This window comes from Scatophagus argus, chromosome 10, assembly GCF_020382885.2.
Source record: "Scatophagus argus isolate fScaArg1 chromosome 10, fScaArg1.pri, whole genome shotgun sequence".
Classification (NCBI taxonomy): Eukaryota; Metazoa; Chordata; class Actinopteri; family Scatophagidae; genus Scatophagus; species Scatophagus argus.
Window position 1 is genome coordinate 7,777,405 of NC_058502.1, and position 25,717 is coordinate 7,803,121.

Here is a 25,717-nt window from a genome sequence, read left to right on the forward strand (position 1 = left end):
CATTTGTTAGTGCTCACTGACAACCTTTCCGAAGTCTGTGCACCATCTTAGCCGCCCATCTTAAAAGAGCGTGGACATGTCAGTGGTTGTGACAAGCCAAGCATCTGGCTGGTTGTTGGTGCCCTCAGGCAAAATCGAGCAAAAACGACAACAACAAAAAAAAAAAAGCTCAATGCTCCTGCTCAATTTGCAGGCACTTGCATGAAAAGTATTACAGTAAGGGTTTGGATTATTAATTTATCATTAGACGTTTACAAATCCTTCATGTTTTATCTACATTTTGATACTGTATTATCCATCCATAGTGATACCACAATTCTTTAAGCTTAATACTGTAAGTATTGCAGTACTTGTTGCACTGTTTTTGTTTTTTGTTTTTTATCTGTGCACACAGTAAAGCCATTCAGTAGCTTTTGAATAGTGTTTAATTTAGCTAATTTCTTATAGAGTATTGCTCCAGTGTAGAATCTTATTTATTAGGCCGCATAGCTTGAAAATCCAATATGATCCTCTTGACATTCTGGCACTGCTGGTGTGAAATGCAGAACGGACAACTCTTTAAATACTTTCAGTGTTTTGCTTGGCAAGAAATGAGTACTAGTCAGGCGCTTAGTGGGTGGGAGCCAAGTGGCGGAGAGGAGAGGACAGGACATGAGAGGAGAGGAGAAAGAAATGCAACAGAACAGAGCAGAGATATAAAAGCCTTACCTGAAAAAACACTGGGAATCTTGGTAAGGAAACTTTTCACTGTTCGGATGGGGATGCCATTTTTCTCATCCTGCATTCGTGCTATTACTTCCTCCATCTGGACAACACAAGGACAGAAAAAGGGGGAAGTGGGAGAAAGAGAGGGAGGGAGAGAGAGAGAGAGACAGTGGGTGAGTAGTATTTCGTGAACTTGCCTTAGTTTCTGGAGGTTGTGTGTGAGCCAGACGGAAAGAGGTAAACAGATACAAACAGGTTCCTGTGAGGTTCAGCCATGTCTCCAGGGCAGGGGAGTGTGAGGTGAAGCAGTTAGTGACTAACAATCACTGCAGTCAGATTTCTGCCTCTCATTTGACAAATCGCCCCGATTTCTGTCATTTGTCACATAAAACTGCCAGCAAGCTCCACTTATTGAATTCTGATATTGAATTTTGGAAGTTTAGCAATGCAGTTTCTTGTCATTATCCATCACAGTATGTGTGTCCCAAAATAGCAATACATCCAAACTTTGCAGAGCAGAGAAAAAAAATGCATAAAGATGTCACAAGACATTTCAGACACGAATGTTTTGCATTGACTGAGTTACAAATTTGAACCAAAAGCTGCACTGAGGGCAAACAGACACACATGCAAACACACAAACATTCACATGTGTCACTGAGACAGAAATGTAATAGTAGTTGTCTCAAGGGCCTGGCAGGGCAACAGCCATGTTTCCAAGAACACACAGAAGGGAGCAAATCAGAGGACAGTATGACCCGATGTGTTGGATCAGACGCCAAGAGATCTCCCCAAACTCCTCCCTCAGTGTAAAAATATACACATGGAAAATACGCACACAAACAGTACAACAGCCTGGCAGCAAACTGATCTGCTACACAAATAGGCACACAAAATGTGTTGCTTCATATATCCTTCCACTTCCAAGGATTTAATGTGGTAAGAGATATTCATTGGGGGTGGTCCATTTCCTGTTTCTTTTTCAGCTGGAGTAACTTTGTCAAGGTTAACCGCTTTGAACACAGCCAGTTAATGACAGCATTATTACAGAAAGATTATTCTGAAAAGAGGCAGTCATGGGCTAAGGGCTCGCGTTTCAATAATTAAAGCGTGATTTTGTGTGTGTGTGTCTGAACTCCAAAATGACATGGTTGGGCAACAGTCTCATTATCCACATTAAAGCCACTATGTGCAGAATATGTGCTTCTCATTACAGTAATACTGTGGCAGACAAAAATGCATGTTGCTTCCCTACCTGGCGTGCTTGACCTTCAATCAACCAAATGTTTTCTTCGAAATTCTCAACCTCACAGTGAGGAGAAGGAATAATAGGTGAAAACAAGCTTTCTGATGGAGTATTTTAGCAATGATGTAAAGGAGCATTGTCCAGCTGGTAAAAAAAAATACTTAATTTTGTATGTGTTGTATAACTAGACAGCCAGTGTTTAAATGAGAATCAGAGGTAGTACACATGACATAAAGTGGACCAGCTGCCAAGATTTATTTAGAACATGCTAATGGGAATAAAAACATCTTATATTTAATTCTGATTTGTTAAGGTCTACAAAGTTCTGTGACATAAACATCCAATAAATGAGACACAGTTACAATGTCCATTAAATTTGAGTAGAACATTTAGCTGACTATTTTTTGCATGATAACTATACTATTTTTCCAAAAAAATGTGCACCCAGGACCACATTCAAAGTGAAAACAACATGGGACCCAAGACAGATCCCAGGGGAACACCAAATATTGAGTGGTGGACTGTCAAAGAGGAGAGGCTATTCCTATTCTGTCTAGCTAGCTAGTTATCTAGCTATTCTGTGTAACGTTGTAAAATAGTGTTTTTGGTTTGAAACGTTTCATTTTTATCTGATTACACCTCACTTACAACATATAATTTGGTGTGTGGGTTCTGCTGTGACTGTGCTCTGCACTCAAGTGTTATGTTGTTCTCAGAGATCTGAGTTCAGTCACCCTCCTCAGTTTTCTTTTATCTCTATTTTTATATTTCATACAATGGAGATTTCTGTGGCTAACAAAAAATGAGTTTTATATGTAAATCTGTGACTACTTTTATTCAGCAATTCATATGGTAGTTCTGTAGCATAATGCCATAATGAAAGCTTGTAGCTATTCAAATACCCTGCAGCTAAAATTGTCCCAGTTAGTGATTGAGGCTTAATTGACAATGATGGAGCACAGACAAATACTGTAACTGAAATGCTGCTGGAGAAGAGTAGAAGGGCCAGCAAGACTGAGAAATGGAGAAATGCAAAGTGCGTTTGCTTATCCATACAAATAATTGATGGTTGGATTGTTCCAGAGCAGCCCCTACTGATCCCAATGTCACACCAATGACATGCCAACGTCTTCACCAGCAGGAGTCTTAATGGACAATGATGCACTGCAGCCACAAGATAGATTTCATTTTTAATAAGGGACATCGTGCTCCTTTCCTCTCCTCACTCTGCAATCGCAGACCTTCACTACTTTGTTAATATTCATTTGGGAAATGTAGGAAGTCACTGACTGAATTAATCAGAGGCCAGTCAGGTTGAAGGAAAAAGGGTGCATCTTAGAGACAGACTTAAAAAAAGAGACTAGCAATATTTGAAAGAAGCTGTTGAACTTCAGAAAATGTTGCCATCTTACAGTTTAAGTATCAGAAGGAGAGGTTTTTCTTCTGTGTTCCTCAACCAACACTGGTTAGAGTGAACAAGGTGGGATTTTAAAGCTAAAGATGTCAGTTTAATTTCACTGAGATATCAAACCAAAAACCGTCCTTTATATAATTTCAGGAAGGGTTATCTAACACTGACAAACAGAAAAACTATTATTAAATTATTCATGTGGCCCCTTTTTATGTGTCCCATGGACTATTCCTTTTGTTGTTCTTAAACAAATCTCACTAAATTAATCCTAATTGTGTTCAGCTCATCCCCATTGAGTAAGGGTGCATTATAACGCCAACCTTCTCTCTGTATCTATGTCTCACTGTTTTTCTCTGAGAGTTAGCTGGCACTGTGAGACACAGAGCAAACAAGGACAACAGTAACAGTGATCAATACTTCACACACTCTCTCCTATCTCCGCAAACCCTCACCGCCTACACATGGTAAAATGCCACCAGCGTGAATATTCAGGATCTAAAGCTCTTGAAGTCGGGATGCTCTCTGGCTTCATGTTGTGAGGAAGAGAGGAAAGTCACTTCCCACAAGAGAGCAAGAGTCTCTCTCTCTCTGTCTCTCTCTCTCCCTGTCTTTCTCTCTCTCTTTCACTCCGTCCCCCACCCATCCACCCACCCAGAGCTGTCTGACTGCGTCTCTGCAGGCTCTTAACAGATAAGAGTGTTTTGGCTGCACAGTGTGAATCATTGAATAATGATGGCACAGGACTCGGTACATATGAAGTGACTAACAAAAGCTCCGGATATAAGCACACACTGAGCTCTAGCACACGGCTTCAAGCACTTCAAAGACTATCACTGAGGGCACTTAGGGTGCAATCAGAATGTTCTAAAGCACCATTTGGAGGAAAAAACATTTTCAAACTAGGTTTGTAAATCAATGCTGGCCTCTTAGATTTCTTTTTAGCTGTTGTTAAGTGCTCTATAACTCCCTTATTTCAGGGGCTGTTTCTAAGAAAAGCAAGGCAATAAAAGGATCAGCTATGAGAACGGTTCTGATTTGAACATATCAGGATGGTGGGGTGTTCTCTTTAAGAGGAAATTTCAGCAATTTTATTGTACGCTCTACAATAGCTCATTTGGATGTGACCGTTATTAGTTACCTCAGCAAGAAAGAAAAGGAGATTGTTTCTTTGTTTCTATGTCCAGTGTTTTAAAACATGTACAGTGTACATGGAATCTTCCTGAAACTATGTAGAGAAAAAATGCAAAACCATTGTCATTCAGCCTCTTAGAACTGCTTTTGAGAGCACTGATTCCAGTGTGTTTATGTGTTGAGTGGCAGTAGGCACCTTTATGGCCTAACTGAGGCAGATGACGAAAAGGCTTGAAGAAGCATGGCTCAAAATTGCTGTAAATTACTGTGACCTTGACATTTCAAGTGAGCGACTACATGCAAGCCATTGAGCGTTAATTTGATGATTGTACTGCGCAACCTACAGGATGCGTGAAGTAGTTTCCTGCCTTAATAAACGATGCTATTCATCTCCAGTGCTGACCTAGATTTAAGTGACAGAAAAAACATCCACAGTACTTGATGAGCATCAGGCTCAAAGTGGACTGGCAGTGGCTGGTGCGCAGTATCTGCACTTTTACATTTTACTTATTAACGTATCACAACATTTTCTTTCTCACGGTCACGTCTCACAAGTTGCAAGTACTTTTTTTCTTGCCCTCTGTATGAGGTTTTCTGGGCGGTTCATAATGGCCATAAATAAACTACATTACCCAGGAGGCACTACGTGACACCTGTTCCCTCTCTTGCCTGGCTGCTTTTTTCTGTTAGTGTTCTGTCAGTGTTTAGAGCTGGACAGTCTCACACTTTCACTGTGCAAATCACGTAGGGCCCTGCAATTTACGCATGGACTCCGCCTAACCTGAGTGAAATACAACTATTTATTATGTTTCATAGACATCAACAGTGTTTACAAACTGACAGATGGTGGAAACTGTTGTAAAGGAAAGAGGATTGCAGCGGGAGCACTGGGGTGTCAGGTGTGACTGTGTGGCACTGGCAAATGGTTCACGTGTGTGTGTGTGTGTGTGTGGGCGTGGTCCTTGGCAAAATTTTGCTTAAGGTCATCACCAACTCTGTTAACATTACATTAACCATACAGTAATGTGGACTTGGCTTTAAGAGAACACAAACAGAGTCAGATGAAGACACGACAGAAATTCAAATCCTACCAAGGAACGAAGGGTATGCAAGTCTGATCTGATCAATACACATGCTATCATGTCAATAAGGGAAGTAATGGCACTGTGAGCATGAATTTTTAATATGATAATTAAATCACCACATGCATATGCTTTAAATCCCTAAAGGCAGATGAGTATTTATTAGAGACTGAAGGACTCATCATGATGCATTTGTAATGAAGAACAAACTTGAGTTGCACTTGTCCAGAGGCATGCACTTGTTTAGTTGATGTACTGAAATGGTGAGCTTTCAATTACAGTTTTAATAAGAAACCTACATTTGGTCTATCTCAGTACACTCGATCTAATGCAGCATGCTATGTCATTCAATTGGAAACTCATTTAGAATTCCTTTCAGTTTCTATCTGTCTGCACAGATGTAAAAACCTCTGACTGACTGTGCTGCTGAGAACATTAAAAGCTCCCCTTTTCTTCATCTTGCTGCTTGCGCTGTGACGGGTTACTGCACCAGATGAACAGGGAGAATGGTATTACCTTGACAATTTTATCTGAGGACAAGAGTGTCGACATGAGGAGAACAGATATTCCTCTCAACAAATATGCACTCGCACATCGCAGAGGAACATATGCATCTGTACACACAGACAGCACAGATACTCCCATCATTATAGGACACGCAGAACACACAGTGATTGCATACGTTGCAACCAGAGCATATGCACAGGAGGACAGAATTCAGAAACACACAAACACACACACATATATTATGAAAGCTTATGAGCCCAAAAGGTGGGGGGATTATTATATTTTAAAAAGCACGGCATCAAAATAGGTGACTCCCAGTTCAAGTCTGGCTGCCCAAGGCTGAGAGAGAGCAGCTTGAATAGAACCTGGGGCCATATAGCATGACAGCTTGACTAGATAAAGCAGTCTTGCAGTTGCTTGATCTCATTTCCTTCTGAACTGCAGTCCTTGGATTCATGACTGAGGCAGAACCTGTGGTGTGGAGGCTGAGAGTGAGATACCACAGCGGCTGACAGAACAATACAACATACACGCCAGATTCAAGGTCAATAACTTTTAATAGAATCAACATTATGACAATAAAATTACTCATAGGTTTACACTACAGCTGCATAGTGAAGCACTATGTCACCACAAATGAGTCACATATCTCCTAGACAGGCTGGTGCATTTGCATATGGAGCCAGTCCAAAAACACTGTGTTCTTCATGCCATTCTTTGGGGGATAAGGGTAGGACAGAATACAGGCAACATACTCTTCAAAAAAAATGCACTTCTGATTTGATGGTCACATATTATGAACAGGACAAACATGACAAAGTGTCCTCCAAGGTGCCCTTGCAGTGGCGAAAATGTAACAAAGAGCCTTTTGGGCTGCCCCATACGCTAGCAAACCTATTCACTGTGTCCTGATACCCCTTCTGCATTTAGCTGATGGCCTGTTTCCCCCCCTGTCTGAGTCTACCAGTGGCTATATATTTTTGATAGGTATTATTCTCTTTAATAAACAACATTCCCTCTCCTACTAGCCCTTACCATCTGTATACAAGATTGAAATATTCAAGTGATGCTGTTGTGCAAAAGCGCTGACCTAGATTTAGGTGATGAGGAGATGTCTTGGCACTTGATGAACTCAAACACCTTTTTCAAACAGCCTTAATTAGATTATCACTTCTTATATAAGCTCTAAATCTCTGGGGATAGACTAGTGTGTATCTCCAGCTGAAGGACTGTCTTTCTCTTCTCATCGTGTCACATGAAACATACACAAACAAGTGAATGTCAAACGTGCGATTTTCCTAGCCCTCTCTTCACTCAGGAATGTGGAGGTCAACTGCATTTACGACCGAACACGCAGGACATATGCTGACCAGAGGAATTCATAACGTAATGGCCTTCGTTAGACAAAAGCACTTTGCACAGACATGGTGGAGCTGTTATAGTCACCACAAGCCCTTGTTTTTTTTCAGTCATTCACATACAGTGCAACATTTAACAAACATGTCCAGCAACGTAAAGCAGCCTTTGGATAATGAGTGATAACACAGCGAAAACCCTCACTTCAGTCTTCATTACTGAATATATTCAGAGAAAGCAGTTATGATCATTTCAGTGTTGTGGATGTGATGTTTGTCTCACATGCACATAAGTGTATATAACTGCGTGGTGTCACAAATATCAATCAGTAATGTTGTTACATATTGGAATAACTATCCATAACTGTATAAAAGTACAACAGGGTTCACTGAAAGGCTGCAAGATTTTATTTATAGGCTGCCATGCTGAATATGATATTCATTCTAAACAAATCTGATGGTTAATAGAAAAAGAGACCAAATTATCGCAATGCATTTACTTCATATGGATTAAGCTAATGCTGCAGATGCCTGACATGTCTTTACATCAGTATAAAAAGTGGAATCATGTAGAATCATCGCCTGACGGTTATACGGCTCCATGTGCCAGTCATGCTGCAATTTCCATCCATGTCTGTCCACACTCATATGACATAATGTAGTGAAGACTGTCAGCAATATAGTGAAAGGTAATAAGAGCAGAAGTTATATAATGACACGTATCAGTTTCAGTGAATCAATTTCATTAAGAAACGTGCCGTCTTCACTTTGAGAGTATTTTTACAGAGGAGCACAGATAACTGATACGGTGCCTTGTTACGTGGTGTTGGCCAGAAAAGTGTTTTTAAGGTCATTACGATGTCACGGTGAAGTTGAACCTTGGACCTTTTGGCTATAACATTTCACTTTGCCATTTTATCCTATTAGACATTTGAAATTATGTCATAATTTGCATACAAAGTTTTGGGTTGTGGCCACCAACGTGTTCTGTGAGGTCACAGTGACCTTAACCTTTGACCGCCAAATTCTAATCAGTTCATTCCTTCAGTCCAAGTGCTGCATTCATAAGAATGGCACAGAGAGGCATACAATCTGAAAACATAATGCTTCCAGCCATGTTTATAGGATGAAAATCTGTATGTGACCAGCTGACAAAATGTAAAGATTAAATGGTTTTAATGCCATGAGAGCAACCAACTACTGCCAACCAATTAGACATACATACTCACAATTTTCATATCAGAATAAACACTTTGCCTGTCAAATATCCAAAGAACATACTTCAGGTACTGTTAGGGAAAACAACAAATTTCAATTTTGTGTGTGACTGGGAAAAGTCACATCAAACAATAAACATATTAGCTCAACGAACTGGCTTCTTGTTCACTGGCATGAACAAAACATTGTTCCAGCTAAATACAAACAAAGTTAGTCAGACACTTCAGCCTGCACAAGTGCAGCACTGCACCATTTGGACATTCAAAATAAAATTACCCTGCAGATAGGTGGGGGAAGTTATTGAGCTCATGCTGACAAGGTTGTTGAATAGATGCCATGAATCTTAAGTCTTTGAGTTACCACAGCAACACAGCCTGTGACCACTATCACAAGGACATCTTTGGCAGCTCGCCATCGCTCATTCATAAGAGTGAAAGAAAAATGTGGTTGTGGCGTTAGCAGGGGGCCAGGGTACAGGGTGTAAAGGATAGAGAGAAAGAGAAAGGTAGATATTATCTGTAGGAAAAGCAGGAAAAGCATTTCTGTTTCTTGTTCCTTTTCTTTTGTTCCCATCTCCCATATTAGATGGAATGATTGTAATATTGCTTTGATTTTTGATTATTTGCTTTCTTCGTTAATCAATCAGGTGATTGGTCTACAATATTTGTACTGGTATAAATCAGAGAAAGCATCAGATTCTCACAAAAATGTATAATTTTTGTTTTAAAAATTACTTGAACTATTAATCTAAGCAAAGCAGTGGGCAGTTAATGTCCTGTTGATTGGCTCACTGTTCCACTCAAAACCTAGAGGGACTGGGCGATGTTGAACGCGAACATGGCCCATTCAGGTCTGTCTGGTGGAAGAGACTCTAATATGCAGTAAGAGAGAAGCTAGGAGCCTTCCCTTATCCTTGGCAACAGATCGTCACGCTCTGTTTGCTCTGCTTACCTTTAATCTTACATGACCTCCGCTGATTTATATTCCATCCGATCCAATTTCCCTGCCCAAGTTTTGAGTTTCTTCCTTGATACTCATGACTATCTATTTTGCATCTTCATTGTTTCTGTCCTACTTACATGTATCCATCCAACCCTTCACTTCCCTTATGCCGAGCCTCTCAAAGGGAGAACGGACAACAGTCTGTTTCACAGCAGGCAAAGATCATAGAACATGAAGAGCAGATGCCCAGGTGACAACACTGCCTGCAGTGTAGGGAATTACTCCATCCAAACTGAAGGTTTATTTCTATATGTTGTGAGGCAAATTCTGTAAACCAGTGATTAGCCATTTAGCAACATCTGCAGTTTTTGTGCGTGATAAGCCGTGCTTTCGGTGGCATTCATCAATACACTTCTGTCTCTGTGTGCACAATCAAGCTCCATTGAGCCATCAGTCAAACGAAGCATCTGTTTCTTGGGATGTCACTTCACTGTTTCACACTTCAGGATGTTCTCTTACTCCGCACATTTGTTCCCTCTCTCGTCTTCATCCTTCATTATGTGGTATTTGTAATTACGTTACACCCTAGAAGGTACAGTGGGAAGAAACCAGAGCAGGAAAAATGCTTCTCCGCCATTTGCAGCTCGTGTCTTTATCTTTCCAGCAAACTGCAAAGATCTATGAATTTTTTAGATGATAATTATTCCTCCTCGATGCCTCCTCTCTCTCTCCTCGCACCTAATATTATGAACACGTTTTATAATGTGCCATTTGGTACTGCTTTGTTCATTAATTCCATAGTGGAGGACTGTGATAAGAAGAACGCACTGCCTATGCAAACCCATCTTGCTCGCAGCAGCAGCAGTGGCAACGTTATAATAAGCAAGATCTGATAGACATAAAGGACAGATGACTTTCTTACGACAGACTTTTGTTTATTTGGAAGATTACAAATTGATGTTGTCAACCATAATGCCTCCTCAGCCTTGAAATGCTCCTTGAGGTGCGACTGAGAGTCTTTGAATGGCCTGATCTGATTTGGTCTGATTTGCTAATGGATGAAAGTGAGACTGATATCTGTAGGCAAACAAGAAGATCTTTGATTCCTCTTCTGGTATTATTAACTTAAGGTTACCTGAGTGGTTGTTGAGATGTTGTTGTGGTGTATTCTGTGTAATTAAAAATAGCATCTTCTTGCTTTTGTTCTATCTTTCACTAGTGGTAAGTTTGTCTGAAAGGATAATTATGAAAATAATACATTCAATTACTGAACTAAATCAATTGTACCAGAATCAAAGTGAATATAAATTATGTTTGCATTCAGTGGTGCTCACCAAAAGGCAATGCCAAGAAGAGAAGACTTTGTTTGTCACATAAAGTGTAATTATTCTAAGCACATAGTAAAACCTGCATTTAAGCCAACCCTGCGGAACAGAAGGCAGCCATCCTATGGCGTCCAGTATTTCAAAGCTTTTAATTTAGATCAGAATCACCAAGAACACAATTGAATATCAAAATTTGGTAGTTATGAACCTGGAGATGTGATGCTCATACTACAAATTCGGCAATCCAGTAATACCCAGAATCCAGACCAACTTATGTTTTAAGGTAATTTAAAACTCTAAAGTGGAGATTGGGATAGGCAAAAACAATATCTATTCTAAATTAAACAATTCCACAGTATGTCCCACCCGAGCTACCGTCACTCCACGACTGTAGCGCCTCCTGCTCGTGCACTTTCAATTTGCTTGATACAATAAAGAAGCATTGAGAGGAGCACACATGGCCCTGCCTTTCCTGTCTCTCTGGAACTGCAGTTCTGGCATAGATAATTGAATATGAATGACATGCAAACTGATTTGCACTTCCCAACATTTTCACATGTCATGTGTTAATGAAATGTGGTATTATTTTGACCATCAGATGGAGGCCTATCCAAAGACCACATTCTGTAATCCAGGTCTTATCAGATTTTATCTTTTATCTTACAAAAAAAAGGGGGGGGGGGGGGTTAAAAGTCTGGATAATTCAGATCTAGATTCAAGATTTTGAAATACTGGGCCCAGATCTAAGCTTGTGCTTCAGTCAAGGGCCTCTGAGAGTTAACCTAATACACATGTTTTGATGTTGGGTGAAACAAGAGCACCCAGCAGAAACCATGCAAGCACAAGGAGAACATAAAGGCAAAGAATCAAACCCAGGACCTTCTTCCTGTGAAGTAACAGTGTGAACCACTGAGCTGCCCGAGGTTCCTTTTGGGAGTTTTTGTGAATCCTTGAGGTCTAAGAAATATACTGAATACATCCTCCTAAAACATTTGCAAAGCTATTTTTTATGCATTTTAAACCCATCTTTTTTATTTTTAGCCTTGTTTGTTGGCGCATTGCAGAATGTCTGTGGAAAAGTGTGAAAGCAGGACTGTGCACACACAGAAGATAAACAAAATAGCGGCCGACTCATAAAACAACAGCTCCATAGCCCTACTAGAAGTCAAAAAGTCCAAAAGGAACCTTAAATATAGCAAAATAATAAGCTCATAGACTTGTTGTTTGCATGTTGTTGTTGTTTGCGTGTTGTTACTTTTTCTGTTTCTTTTCGGTTACTGAATAAAGCTTAATGTGAAGATTTTGGTGAATAAAAAAAAAATAGAACCGAGATGAATTTAAATGCTGAGATTTAGCCTGATCAAGTCAGGAAAATGCAATCAAGCATCTGCATGAACACATATCGTAAATCAGCAACATGCAATATCATGAAAATTGTTATCAGAGTTCATTTAAGACCTGGCTGATAAGTAAGTGCCAGAAATGAAGATCATTCTGGTGTTTTTTTCCTCTCCAGCACCTTCCCAGCTTCAGAATTGAAGAGGCTCAATCTGACAGTTTCTACAACTTTACCAAACTGACAACCCCAAAAGCGCTCTCACTTCACACAGCAAATTTCCAGGTGAGCAGAGGTGAGAACGTAGGCAGTGTTTGAACTTCTCCTTCAAGCTTATCCTCTTTTTCACACAATTACCTCTGTCACTTTGTGACTTTGTGCACCTCAGCACAATACCACAAACATGTTCAAGGAATGACAGTCTGAAAGCGCGCGTGGTTATCTCAATTTGTATGTTTCATTGCATCTGTCTAGCCCTCCATAGACTACGACAGGCAGCTTTTCACTCAGCCTTTGAGTCTGAAAAAGCTATAAACACTTCAGACATTCAGACAAAGTGCTTGCTCAAGGGGAATGCTGGGTTCTCTGTATTACAACTTAATTAAAGAGTTTGGTCTAGACCTGCTCTAATTGGAAAGTGTCATGAGATAACTTTTGTTGTGAATTGCCGCTATATAAATAAACTGAATTGAAATTGTTATACATTTGGCTTCAGACGTGGCTGGATGACAGGTTGACACCTTTAGTCTCAAACCCATAACTAATCTCTGATGTGGTTATCCTACAGTAGCATCTATTAAGCTCCATTTTGGCTGCAGAATTTTAGAAGTTACAGAAGTTATTCATGATAGCTCTTACTGCTGTGTGAAACCCCACAACCTCACAAACAAATACCGAAACATGGTGCTGAAGGCATGAAATCAGCTTAATGCTTCAACTGCATGTTGCATTTCTTGCCTCTAATTTATTCACAAACTCCTTTCAGTGGATCCCTGGTACGTTTCCAGGCTGAAAATGAAAGGCGAAGACCAATCACAGGCCAGTGAATTGTTCCTTTGTTTTGTCAGGTGTAGAATGGTTCACGTTTATGCCTGAGTGAAAAAGAGAACTATTGGTCACCTGTTCTACAGCTGTTTTGATGTCTGTCTCAAGCTAATTCATCCACACCAGACCACACTGAGCAAAGTGAAACTCTGCATGATTCTGAGAGGCTAATAATCAGCTCTATTTGCTGCGTTCTTTTCGCTTCCCAAAGTCTGCAGAAATCTCAGTATTTTCTGTACAATAATCCATCTCCAAAATAATTAAAAGCCTTTCATAATATGGTTGGCAGTGCATCACCTCTCCATCATTTGCTAGCTGGAAGTGTAGTAATCAGAACTCATTGGTAAAGTATTCCAGTGCACGACAGCAGAAGCAGCCGTCACCCGTTTTGATAGACAGATGTTGTTATCACTGTTTCATTTAGAATGCTTTCCAGATGGCTGCCAACAGATACTTGCATCCGTGGTACCTTCCTTTGCTGTATTTTCATCAACTTCTGCAGCTTTTTTTATTTTTTTGAACACATGGCCTCCTTCCTCCTAACATCTCCAGAGAATCATTGTCCCTGGCGTATGGCTGCAGAAGGATGTTCAATATTTCCCTCGACTCCTCAACATCTCCCTCCCTGAGGGACAACCCTCTACTAGAGAGAAACAGACAAGCATTGAATCATGGATGAGAGGTAGTCAGCCAGCAACGCCTGCTCCTTTAGAGAAAAAATAAATAAATAAATAAATAAATAAAAAATCACTGGCATTTGTCCTCATTTGACATTGCTGCAGATAATGCAGTCCTGGTTCCAAATTTGCCAGAGAGTAGATTTCTGCCATCTCATGCTTTATCATGAGATTTCTCATGAGATGGCAGAAATCTAATTTGCATCCACATTTAATAGTATCATACAAGTTCTGTAGGGCTGTAGTATAGTCTTATGCTCCAATGTAAAATTAAAGCTCTATGTAATGATTTTTTAAAAGTAAAATATTAAATTTGAATTTTTACCATCACTGTAATTGGTTCTTAAAGGTTGTAGCGAAGCTTTTATTTTAATGTCAGAACCTTTAGAATTTCTTGACCTTTGGTATAATAAAAGGTATACTGGACAAAAGCTGTAGCTCTGAACAGGATGTTTCTTTTTAATTTCTGAATTGTATTTTTAATTTCTAATTTAATTTAACTTATTTTTCCTTCTTCTTCTTCTTCTTCTTCTTTTTTTTTTTTTACTTTAAAGACGTGCTAAAACATTGCTGGTGCTGGTTTGAGTTTCTGAATCCAATGTGATCTGCCACCTAGTAAACATAATGCAGTATCAGGCAGCAATATTTCCCTTAGGAGATGGAAGAGACCAAAAAACTACAAGGAGAGAGTAAATTGGACTTACATTCATTAGGTGTACAGAAATACAACAAATGTGCTAATATTGATCTGGATCATCTGAACATGTAAACAGACAACCGTTTCATAAACATGTTGTGTTTACAGTTACAGCTGTTGCGCTGCCCCCAGGTGGCTAAACAAAAAAAATAAATAAATAAATAAAAAATCAATCAATACTACTTTAAATTAAATGAATACACCATTTAGTGCATTTTATTGCTTTTATCCTTACTTCATTCTTCTTTTTATAGTTAATCTCCTGCATCTTATTTTTGTGCATTTTTTTGTTCATTACATGTAGCATATTCTGCAGCCATAGTAAACGGTAGCAGCATTATGATCAGTAGGTGGACTAATAATAGTATTTGTGGTAGTGGTGATTTTAGAAGTGGAGCGCAGTAACCACTGGGACAGGAAGTTGTGACAGTTGATGTGTGGGAAAAGATCTGCTCTAAAACCCGCTTGTACTTCTATTTGCTGAGAAGCAACAAATGTAATTCTGTGCTTTTTCTCAAACAGCACTGCGCATGTACACACACTAATTTCTCTGGTATAACTTCTGTTTTCAGCATCATCTTTATTGCTTTTATTAATATCATCACTGTTACATATCACTCCCTGGTTCATGTTGGAACAGTTCTCCTGAGGCTTGACCTTCACTCTTCATCTCTAACTTTATCTGCTTTCTAGACACTGATTTCTGTCTATTTCTAAATCTACTATATTTTGGCGTTACGGGTTGCTGGTGGGATAGCGTTCCTAGGGTAAGGCCTCCCTCTCACTCACTCTCTCTCTCTCTGTCTCTTTCACTCTCTCTCCCTCTCATCTTCTTGGTGGGCGGGCAGTGGGCGCGATGACTAAGCCAAGGTTGGCCATGTGCTAGAACATAATCCACTGAAAGCCAATATCCCTCCTGCCCACCTACCATGATTTCATCACTCGTACAGCGTGCTATCATAAATTAGTAGAAGAAAGAATAAAGCTGCGTTACTTTTCAGATGCACTGTGCAAAAGTTTCCCAAAAATGAACATGATAGTGTATCTAATTGCTAGCGGTTGTATATACACACACCTAGAAAAAGCATGCCACATTGTATTGATCAGCCATGCACAGACAATTACCTATACTAATTCATAATTCAATTTAAGCATAATTAAAGACTGTGATTTTAGCACTTACTCATGATCAGCAGTCATTGCCGCTGCTAATGGGATTTGTACTTAGGAACATTTAATAATCATGATTTTATTCTTGGTGGTTAAATACTGTAGTCTTCCGTGGGAATAGCGTAATGTTAAATGAAATCACCCCTGTAGTTAATCCTTCATCAAGACGAGCCTGTTAGCGGTGTCCAAACTGTCTGGAATTACACCTGAGGAGTCTTATCATTGGACACCAGAGAGCATGTTTACTTAGACCAAACAGGGAGACAAGACGGAAGAGGACAAAGATGAGAGGAAAACAGAGAGGGAGATCCAGGGAGGGTATGGAAACTGAGATGCACTGGGAATAGAAATAAAGGGAGGATGCTGTCTATTTTTAGGTTCACATAACATGAGATGGAGGGGGCCTCACTCCTCTCCTCCTCCTCCTCTCTCCATCCCCTCATTTCCTACATTCCTCCTTGGCACGTGCAACAGACACTCAGGACGGATCTGTGTGCCCAGAATACCAATAAGAGAGAAGCAGCTGGATACTGGCAGGCTGACATTCTTCTGCCTTCTCCTGTCTGCAGAACAGAGACAAGACAAGGACTGGGAATCTGACAGGACATGCACACTTCAGAGGACACAACAGTCAGAATAGACAATAAACCGATAAGGGCAGCCCGTTTAATGCAAGTGACACTTGAACTACGGAGCAATGAAGATGATGGACGATAGGCTTTGCTGAACCTTTCAAACTGACAGTCACTTGCGGAGCGACTCCGACTGTGATCAGGTAGAAACCATTAATATGATGATAGCTCAGAGACATACATGGAAAGCTACCTTACTAAATTAAAACATTATCACTGCTACAACTGGATGTATAGTGCTACGTGTCATAATTAGCAGGAGTCATAAGGTTGTCAACTTGTCGTATCGGTACAGTTTAGAGGATAGGGAATTGGCAAATGAGCCCTCTGGGAAAAAATAAATCCCCTCAAGTCATACATTCATGCAGGTCGGCTTCATTAATAACAAATCTTGTCAAAATCTGGTTAGTCAAATCATGTGCATTTATCATCACTATGACATATACTCTCTCGCTTGTTCCAGCACCAGCTCTTCCATTTACAAACAGGCCTCTGCTGACATTACAGACAAGGGACGCCAATATCAGCAAATCAAATCAGCCCGTTGCAAGACACAAGAGAGACCCTTCCCACCATGTCATAATGCATTGTTAAACGTGACCTTGTCTTTTCTTCCACTCTGCTCAAGCTCAGATAACATGTTTTATCTTTTGTCCATTACAGGCAGCAGGGAAAAAGAGGATGCTGCCAATATACATGTCCACGAGATCTATGGTGGGGCTTTATTGGGAGATGAGAAACACTGTTAACGCTGGCCAGCCACTGATTTACAGGCAGAGCAGAGAAGAGATTCTGAGAATCTGATATACAGTATGTTCTAATTATCAAAGTAGTCTTATCCTTTAAAACACAGAAATAAACAAGGTGTAAAAAAAGGAGGAAACACTAGTCATTAAAAGGCACTTATAAGCAGTTAAAGAGCGATTTTGTTAGTTAAAGAGAGATACTGTTGGTGTAGAATATTTGTTAATGGTATACTATGCAGGACTTGTCAGTTGCTGCTTGTTGAACAAACCATTCAAAGAGAGAGAGAGAGAGAAGGAGAGAGAGAGACAAAGAGCAGCAACGGTCGTTTTACTATAGAGGGAATTAGGAAAGGGAATGGCATATTGAGAGATAATTATTTTCTTTTTTATAGCTGTATTCTAAAGAAAAAACACATTCAAACCTCTGCATAACCCTCATCATCTGCAGATGCACAGGCCAGTAGCTTTTACATATTATACATCCAGAGGAAAGAGACGCAGGAAAGAGAGTGTACAAAGGTTGACATCGAGAAACATCCCAAACACAACAAAATACTAAGAGAATAAAGAAAATAAGAAAAATAAGAAAATACAGGCAGAGGGCAGGTGGGATAAATGGACCATGACACCCTTCTCGTGGGTCATGAGCGATGAGAGGAATTACTTTTGTATAAGTGTACAGTATACCTCTAAGTTTTAAAGGAAGGTTAGTCAGGTTAGTCTATACCGTATAGTGCAAAGTGTACACACTCAGTTGCCAGCTGATCAAGTGCACCTACCTAACACTAATGTAGTTTAACATAACAGTTCTTCCATAAATATTATCCTTCAGGCAGATTTATGTTTATTTTTTGTCAAAACTGTTCTAGAGAGATGTTGATTCAACTGTGTGATCAGGCTCCGGTCTGTGTTAAACTGTACTGCAACAGTACAATATTTCTCGTATTTACCCTTAATGATATAAATGGTGTGAACAAAATAATGAGCCAATTGTATTATTATGATTGATGTAGGCAACATTTGAATGCTGTGGCTGGCCAAGATGGAGTTAGCTGTGACCACTTTGGGTAGTCTTGTTTATATGTTTCATATTTAAGCTAGCTGTCAAAATGCATGTAATGCAGTGAAAAAGTAGGTATTATCGAATGCTTGTACATGAAATGGAAGTACTATTGTCGCTATAGATTTTGAATAGTAGCTGTACATGGTTTTTGGCCAAGTTTTTGCTCGCTCACACACAGGGTCTAGCACAGAAATACTGAAACACACACACATTTACACTCTTTCTATCACTTATCTAGCTAACAGTGTACTGGGCACATGGCTTAAGCGTTTGAGATAACAGCATTTGACAGACTATTGGTGTGGCTGTCACGTGGATGCCTATAAAACAGCCACCAGCCACCAGAGCAGAATTTCAGCCTGAGAGTCTGCAGCCATGCAAGCAGCTCTGTGAGGCTGCTAGGCAGGTGTGCTTGAGCTAAATGATAACCTACTGCCAGCATTGCCAGCAGGTTTGCTTACCATCTTAGTTAACGAGCTAGCATGCTACAATGTGTTAATTGGCTGTAGACACAAAGTACAGCTGAGACTGAACTTAAAAAAAAAAAAGAAAATTGACACTGGCGGATAAGTCAGTGGGATCACTGAAGTGTTTGTACAAAATTTCATGGTAATCCATCTAATGATTCGACAACGCAACAAAGCCACACAGCTAGTATGGCTAAGAACAGCTTGCATCATAACAACATCTATTTGCAAGAAACTTGCATGTTCGTTTGCATTTCATTTGCCAACTACATCAAAATAGCTGCAATTAATCATCTTCTTTACATAGCTGTCTGGACATGAAAGACAGAATTTAATTAATGAGGCCAACTTTCCTCCGCTTGGATCCTAATTTACCTCCTCATATTTTACATGTGCCATGACGCTTTCAAGTCCTTTCAAGTTCAAATATAAATATGAAAATGTATGGAAATAATATAGGCTGCTTAGGATTCCAGGTTACCTAACCGGCAAGCTAAGGCACTTACACCATTTTAAATCATTTCATACCTTACCCTCCTGTATTAAAATATAATATAAAATGTAACTAACCATAGAATTTGTATGTATTATTCAAAGTTTGCCTGGCATTAACATTATTAGAGTAATTTTCTGGAAAATGATGAAAAAAATTGATATAAGTACATTTACATGTATAATCGGGCTCCCATTACAGCTGCATACATTTTGTTCATGGCTGGAAATCATTATTTTCTACATTTTAGCAAATGACAAGAAAGAAGCAGCAGCAGGTTGAGTCAAGATGGCACCCGAGGTTTATAAACTAAGCTGTACTGTGGATGGCTGTGCTTGCGAAGCTGAACTAATGGTGTGAAGCTGTGAGCCTCAGTAGGCTGCAGGTGGAAGCTGCTCAGCACAGTGCGACCTGCAAGCCGAGAGAGTGAGTGTGTGTGTGTGTGTGTGTGTGTGTGTGAGAGAGTCTGTCTGTCTGTCTGTCTGCCACAATGATGAGTTGAGAAGTGCACAATTCTCGACAAAGGTGAGACTCCGTCTGTTTGGCAAATGGAAATTTATGTCTCAAACATATGAAAATGTACCCTTTGGAACAATTGCTGTTTGACTTTTATTATTTCGCTGGTATTGGATTTGTGCAGTGGCACTCAGTCATGGCAGGCTAATCACTGAGACGTGATTGCTTGTGGGAGACGGACTCCTCATTGTTGCATGAGGCACCGAGCTGCAGGGGGACAATCAGGCCGGCACTCTCAGTTACAGTTACAGTCAATTTGGATGGAAAATGCCACATCCACTGGTTGTTTGTTTAGAGAGAGTTCCCAATAAAGCTATGAGTCACAAGTGAATCATTTCACACAGGAGGAGAGATGACTGTGCTCCGGCAGGGTCTAAATACATTCCTCTCCTCGCTTTTTCTCTGTGTGAGGATAAAAGCTGACTGGAGTGGCATGAGCTCTGACTAGTGCTCTGATGACTTCAAAGAGAGGCGAGGGATGTGAGAGGAGGGGACAAAGAGACAGAGGTGGATGGATGCTTCACTGGTAAGGAGGGAGGGGTAGAAAGAGAGTGAAGTGCACATGTGTGTCAGGGCGAGAGAGAGAGACAAAGAGAGAAAGTTAGTGTGATATCGAGAGTATACGAGAAACATCAAAGACCTAAAAGTGAACAAAAGAGGGCATGAGAGTGGGAGGGTAGAGTCGGGGAGGAGAAGGGAATAGAAACGAGAGAGGGCAAAGTGTGAAGACCAGAGAGAGAGAGAAACTGGGATGAAAAAGTCCTGGGACTGAAGTCTAGACGGAGGGGGAGGGGGGCAGACAGAGAAAAGTAAAAGGATGTTTTGCAGAGAAAATACATTCTTGCTTCAAGCTGCCAAAATTCACCGCAGAAAAGGCTGTTAATACATGAAATACTCTGAGGAGAAGATAAGATTTCTTATTTGTATTTACTTTTGAAGCCTTGTGATGTGCAAATATGATTTGGCAATAATTTGAGGCTGCTGTGGAATATACGGTGCCTGTTTTGGAGAAAGGCATTGCTCCAATCATTTATTTTGTTCTTTGGGAGAATGCTTCAGCTGCTGAACTTATGGATTTAACAAGCAGTAACATTCCCAAAAATAATAATAATGATAATAATAATTTTTGCAGTTAGGAGACATTAGTTGATGGCGTCCTAGATTATGTTTCACAACATAGATCAGAAGTCTATTTGTTAAAAATGATTCTCACAGCCAAAATCTGGGTTTACATTCTAAGAAATTCACCAGAACTGTGCATTTTTACAGAATAAATACCTCTGCCGGCTGTAGACCTGAGCTGAAGTTGTATGTGACAAGGAATCACTAGTTATAGGATAAATACGAGAGGAAGCAAAGATATTTGGAAGGGATGCAGCTGTCTAACACATCAAGACGTGGAGACAAACCTGCAAGCAGGAATTTATACTTTGCAGATCGAGTGTGGGAAGGAAGAAGCCATCAATATGAACAACAGGAGACCCAATGGACAGTTGCGATGCAGATAGTGTATCTAGAGATGGAGGGTCAGGAGGGAAGGGACGGAAATATAAACAAGAAAAGAGCAAGGACACAAAGAAGTATTGGACGGATGCGTGGTGAATACAGAGAAATAGAGCAACAGAATTCAGACAAATCTGTCATCCTGTCTGTTTCCTCCTACATCCTCTCATTTTCCCTTTTTCTCTTTCATCCTAACTGAGCATCTCTGTCCTCATTAAGGCCATCACACTAGAGATGGCAAAGGATTCATTCACAACTCTGGCAGGGGTTCTCCTGTAATCTTTCGCTAAATGTTGAGCTGGAATTAAATGACCAGACAGAAGCGAGGCCTGACTCAGCCTCTATCTTAATGCCCAGGCTTTCGTAGACCCTTATATAACCCTAACAGACAAGACTAAAGACTCCAGCTGTGGCAAACATATCCAAGGGGAAGAGCTTAGAGCAAGACAGGCCTCGGTATCTTTTCTCTGTCTACACAGTGCAGTCCAAAACCAGCATCCACTGAAGTTCACTATTATCTTCTATCTTACACTGCAGTTTATGGCAAGGTTTTTTATTTGAGGCAACCAAACTAGCTTTTGCCATGTAAGTTTGTCTCCGACATTTCTGTTCACATGCAGCTAATGCTCATGATTTGTGCTCAATGGCAGCATTTAGTGAAACTGTAGGAAGCGCTGTGCCATTTTTGAGTTCAATGGCCAAATAAAATGGACGACTTTGAGAGCGGAGGTCATGGTTTGGATTCCGTCTTATACTAAAAGTAAATGATAAATTTGACGTCATTCAGTAACCACAGCCTAAAGTTAACCACACTTTACAGGAAGACAGCTTTTTAGAAAACTGCTTATTCTTGCAGAGAGTTACATCAGAAAGTTTATATCACACTCCTGTCTGTCTGTTCTGTATGAAACCTGCAGCTGATTAGCCCAGCTTTAATATAAAGAGTAGAAACGGGGAGGAACAGAATGCACCTACCAGCCCAGTAACTAAGTCATTACATCTCATTTATTTAATCTGTGCAAGCACATATAACACGATTATTAGCTGGTAGGCAGACCAGACAGATATGAGAGTTAATGTCCTGCAGACATGTTCATTTAGCGTGCTTTGCAGCTCAGCAGTGAGGCATTACTATGTCCCACAATGTCATTTCTGATGCTAACATGGGGGGGGCATCAAAGCTGAAAATTTTTCACACGCTGGTTTTAATGTTTTGTTTAATAAAACATAATCAAGGTAGAAATACACTTAGCCCCAAAACTATTACGATTTTGGAAAACAGTTTTATACTGTATGAACTCTCTGCAAAAGGTTGCAGAGTGTCACTTTAACGGCTCTGGCTTCTAGCCCAAGACAGTTTATAGCTCCATCCAAAACAAGTTATACGATTTAGCTCTTCAATAGCCACTAATGCTGTGTAATTGCTAAGCTATCAAAGAAGGAGTACTTATGAGATGTGATAAGTGATAAGAGGCAGTCATAGCTTGCCTCTGTGTGTACTGTCGCTGTGCACCTTTCTTTCTGTTTATTTAGTCTTTTCCAAAGTAGGACTGAGGAGAACAAACTGCTCAAATAACCTGTTCCTTACGCATCTCAAACTGTTTCAAAGCCTCTAGTCACCCATGGTATTTGTGGAATATATCAGTTATACATGGCATTGTGACAAGCCACAGCATGGCCAGGTGGATTAGCTTTGCCCCCAGTAGTATGATGAGATACACCAGAACAACCATCGACTGTAGCATGTGTCACAAATGCCAGCCCCTCTAATTGGCGTTTAGGTATTGATGTCAGCAAATACAAGCAAAATGGATTAGTTTGAAACACACAAAGCCATAAATGCCAATTTTCTATCCAACAGTGTCTGCCAAACACCCACACTTTCCCTCATCAGCGTGTGCAAAAAAGAACATGCATGTTTTCATACACAAAAAGAGAAATCGCCTGGCTGGCAAGCTGACATACAAAGAGACCTACTTCACACACAAAGATTTCTCTCTGATCTGGCAATTATAGATCATCCCACCTCACCCCCTCTCTCTTCCTCTTTCTCCCAGTCTTCCTGATCTTCTGATTGCAGATTGAGGGAGACAGGCAGTACAAGAACCCTTCAGTCTGGCTCTTAACTGAGAAAAAGCTGAAAATGTATTCGGTTCCCTCCACTTTATGACTCATGAACAATGTAGGACGGTTGGAAAATCATATTGATAACAGGACAGACTGATGTAGGGTAGGTTTAACATATGTAGATTAGGTCGAGATTGAAAAATGCTTTTCAATAAGGAGATCTGTGCTGTATTTGTAGAAGTCTAAACCGAGACTGAGTGTATTAATAATGGCTGCAGTTCTGCATCATCTAACAATACTGTATTACTGCTGTGTTGCAGCGATGCGGGAAAGAGGGACACTCTTGTTCCTGCAAAGTGATCTCTTGTACACAACCACTTAATCAATTGACAAATCAATAGTAAGCACTAATACCTTTGCCCTGTTTGTTATTTCTGTTTGCGCATTAGTTCATTACTGAGTCGCACTGAGGGCAAATGGTTCAAATCTCACAGTGCTTCATCAACACTCTTTTCAAAAGTGTGAAGGACAGAGCTCCCTGAAGCTGAAAACACAGAGAGAATGTTAACATTATACAAGGAAATCTGGTTAAAAAAAAAAAAAAAAAGTCTCTCTGACCTCGCCTTTATTATTCTCAGGGTAATACATCATATGAAAAAGCTATTTTGGGATTCGTTGGAAAGTTTCCAAATAGCAAACTAAATTGTAGGCATTTTTTTTACAAATGTTTGTAAACTGGAGAAAACACGTCTGTATTCCATGATTGTTATCGGGGTAAAAAAATATACTTGAACAGGACAAAAAATATAATTAGACTTCAAGTGAGACTGTATATTCCATCATCTGACAATGTTTAACCACAATACCCTCACTTTGTTTACATACTGTGAAGAGGTATAATGTGCAAGAACAATAAGAGCCAAGGATTTCATATGCTCTTTTGCATCACTGTCATCCACAGAAAAGACCAAGTTCCACTGGGGACCAATTACTTCAGAGACGCATAGTATTGACATTTATGTAAGGGCCTGAATGTAAAACAGTACTTTCTCATATTGACTGGAGAGTAGTGTGCTACAATGTTGCATGTGCTCAATAGAAAAATAAACATACAGTACCAGATTAATGGCTCTACATAGAGACATAAGCTGAACTGGAGGTTGGAAGAACAATTACCGGATGCCCGTCAGCAGTTCGGATGTAAATAAGAGGGAACCGGTGCCTCAGCTGTCAGATACCACACCACAGAGAAAGATCAATTTTCTGGCATCAAGTGACATAAACTGTTCTCTTTTGCATTTCTCAAATCTTTCAAAAGTAAAGCAGAAGTAAGTGGAATTTTATAACATGTGGAGCATTAAATTCATAGCCCGAATAGCCTGATAGCTAGCCTAGCCAGCAGTTGCATGACATGATCATTGCACATGTCTTTCATATATTTATTTATATGCATATCTTGGCATTATATCCTATGACTATCATGAATCCTCTTGCCTCGCAAATTAAGTCAGAGGGGCGGTTAGATGTTCACGAGTGGGTACCTAGATCCACCAGGAGGTGGCAATACCCAATAAGAAGTAAGGATGTTCGTGGACAAAAATCAGAAATAATCTGTACCGCTTTTTTACTTGTTTGTTTGTTTGTTTTTGCAGTTTGATGACCTCAGTTTTTTTGCTTACTTTTGGGTTGCGGTGGAGAAAATCCACAACGCTGTATCAAAGATACAAGAATAGGCGATGTTGTAAAAGTGGGCGATATACAACAAAATTTAACCTGGGAGAATGCGGCATCTCATTTTTTGTGAGAATAAATGTAGATAAAACACCATATATTCCTATATTAGCTATACTATATTTTTAATATATGTTACTGAGTTTTCTTTCCTCATTCCTACCACTAAAATCATTACAAAGAGCACACACATGTTCACACACAGACGCATACGCACAAGGAGACAAACACACACAAACGCTGGCTGGTGAAAGAAGATGTTCCCTGCTCATGCTGAGTGGCTATGAACTTCGCCAGAGCTGTTTTAGGCTCGCATGAAAAATTCAGGACTCTCTCTTAGCAACATTTGCCCTACATACAGCACACACACATGCTCCCACATGCATCGCAGCATTATTCATGGGTGCACACATGTGAGCAGGAATGAAAGAAAACACACACGTGCGGTCCAATCTGGTACATTTGATAATATAAGCCCGACAAGGTTAGAGCAGCATAACATCACAGAGGCCTTTATATGGTAAATGGTGAACTAGACCGGTGATTCCCAACCAGGGGTACAAGTACCTCAGGGGGTATTTGTGCAGTTGCCAGGAGGTACGTGTAGAGATTGCAGAGTAGTTCAGCTCCTTGATTTAAAAAATAGATCCACA

General features: G+C 40.1%; 1 protein-coding gene across 2 annotated transcripts in view; it reads right to left on the bottom strand.

Annotated features, from left to right (window-relative positions):
* Positions 1-25,717, bottom strand: part of rgs7a (regulator of G protein signaling 7a) — a 47,843-nt gene that overhangs the window by 17,596 nt on the left and 4,530 nt on the right. For both annotated transcript variants that reach the window (XM_046401305.1, XM_046401304.1), the window contains exon 3: positions 709-805. In XM_046401305.1, the coding sequence (XP_046257261.1) occupies positions 709-805 (97 nt within the window). The remainder of the gene's footprint in view (positions 1-708; positions 806-25,717) is intronic.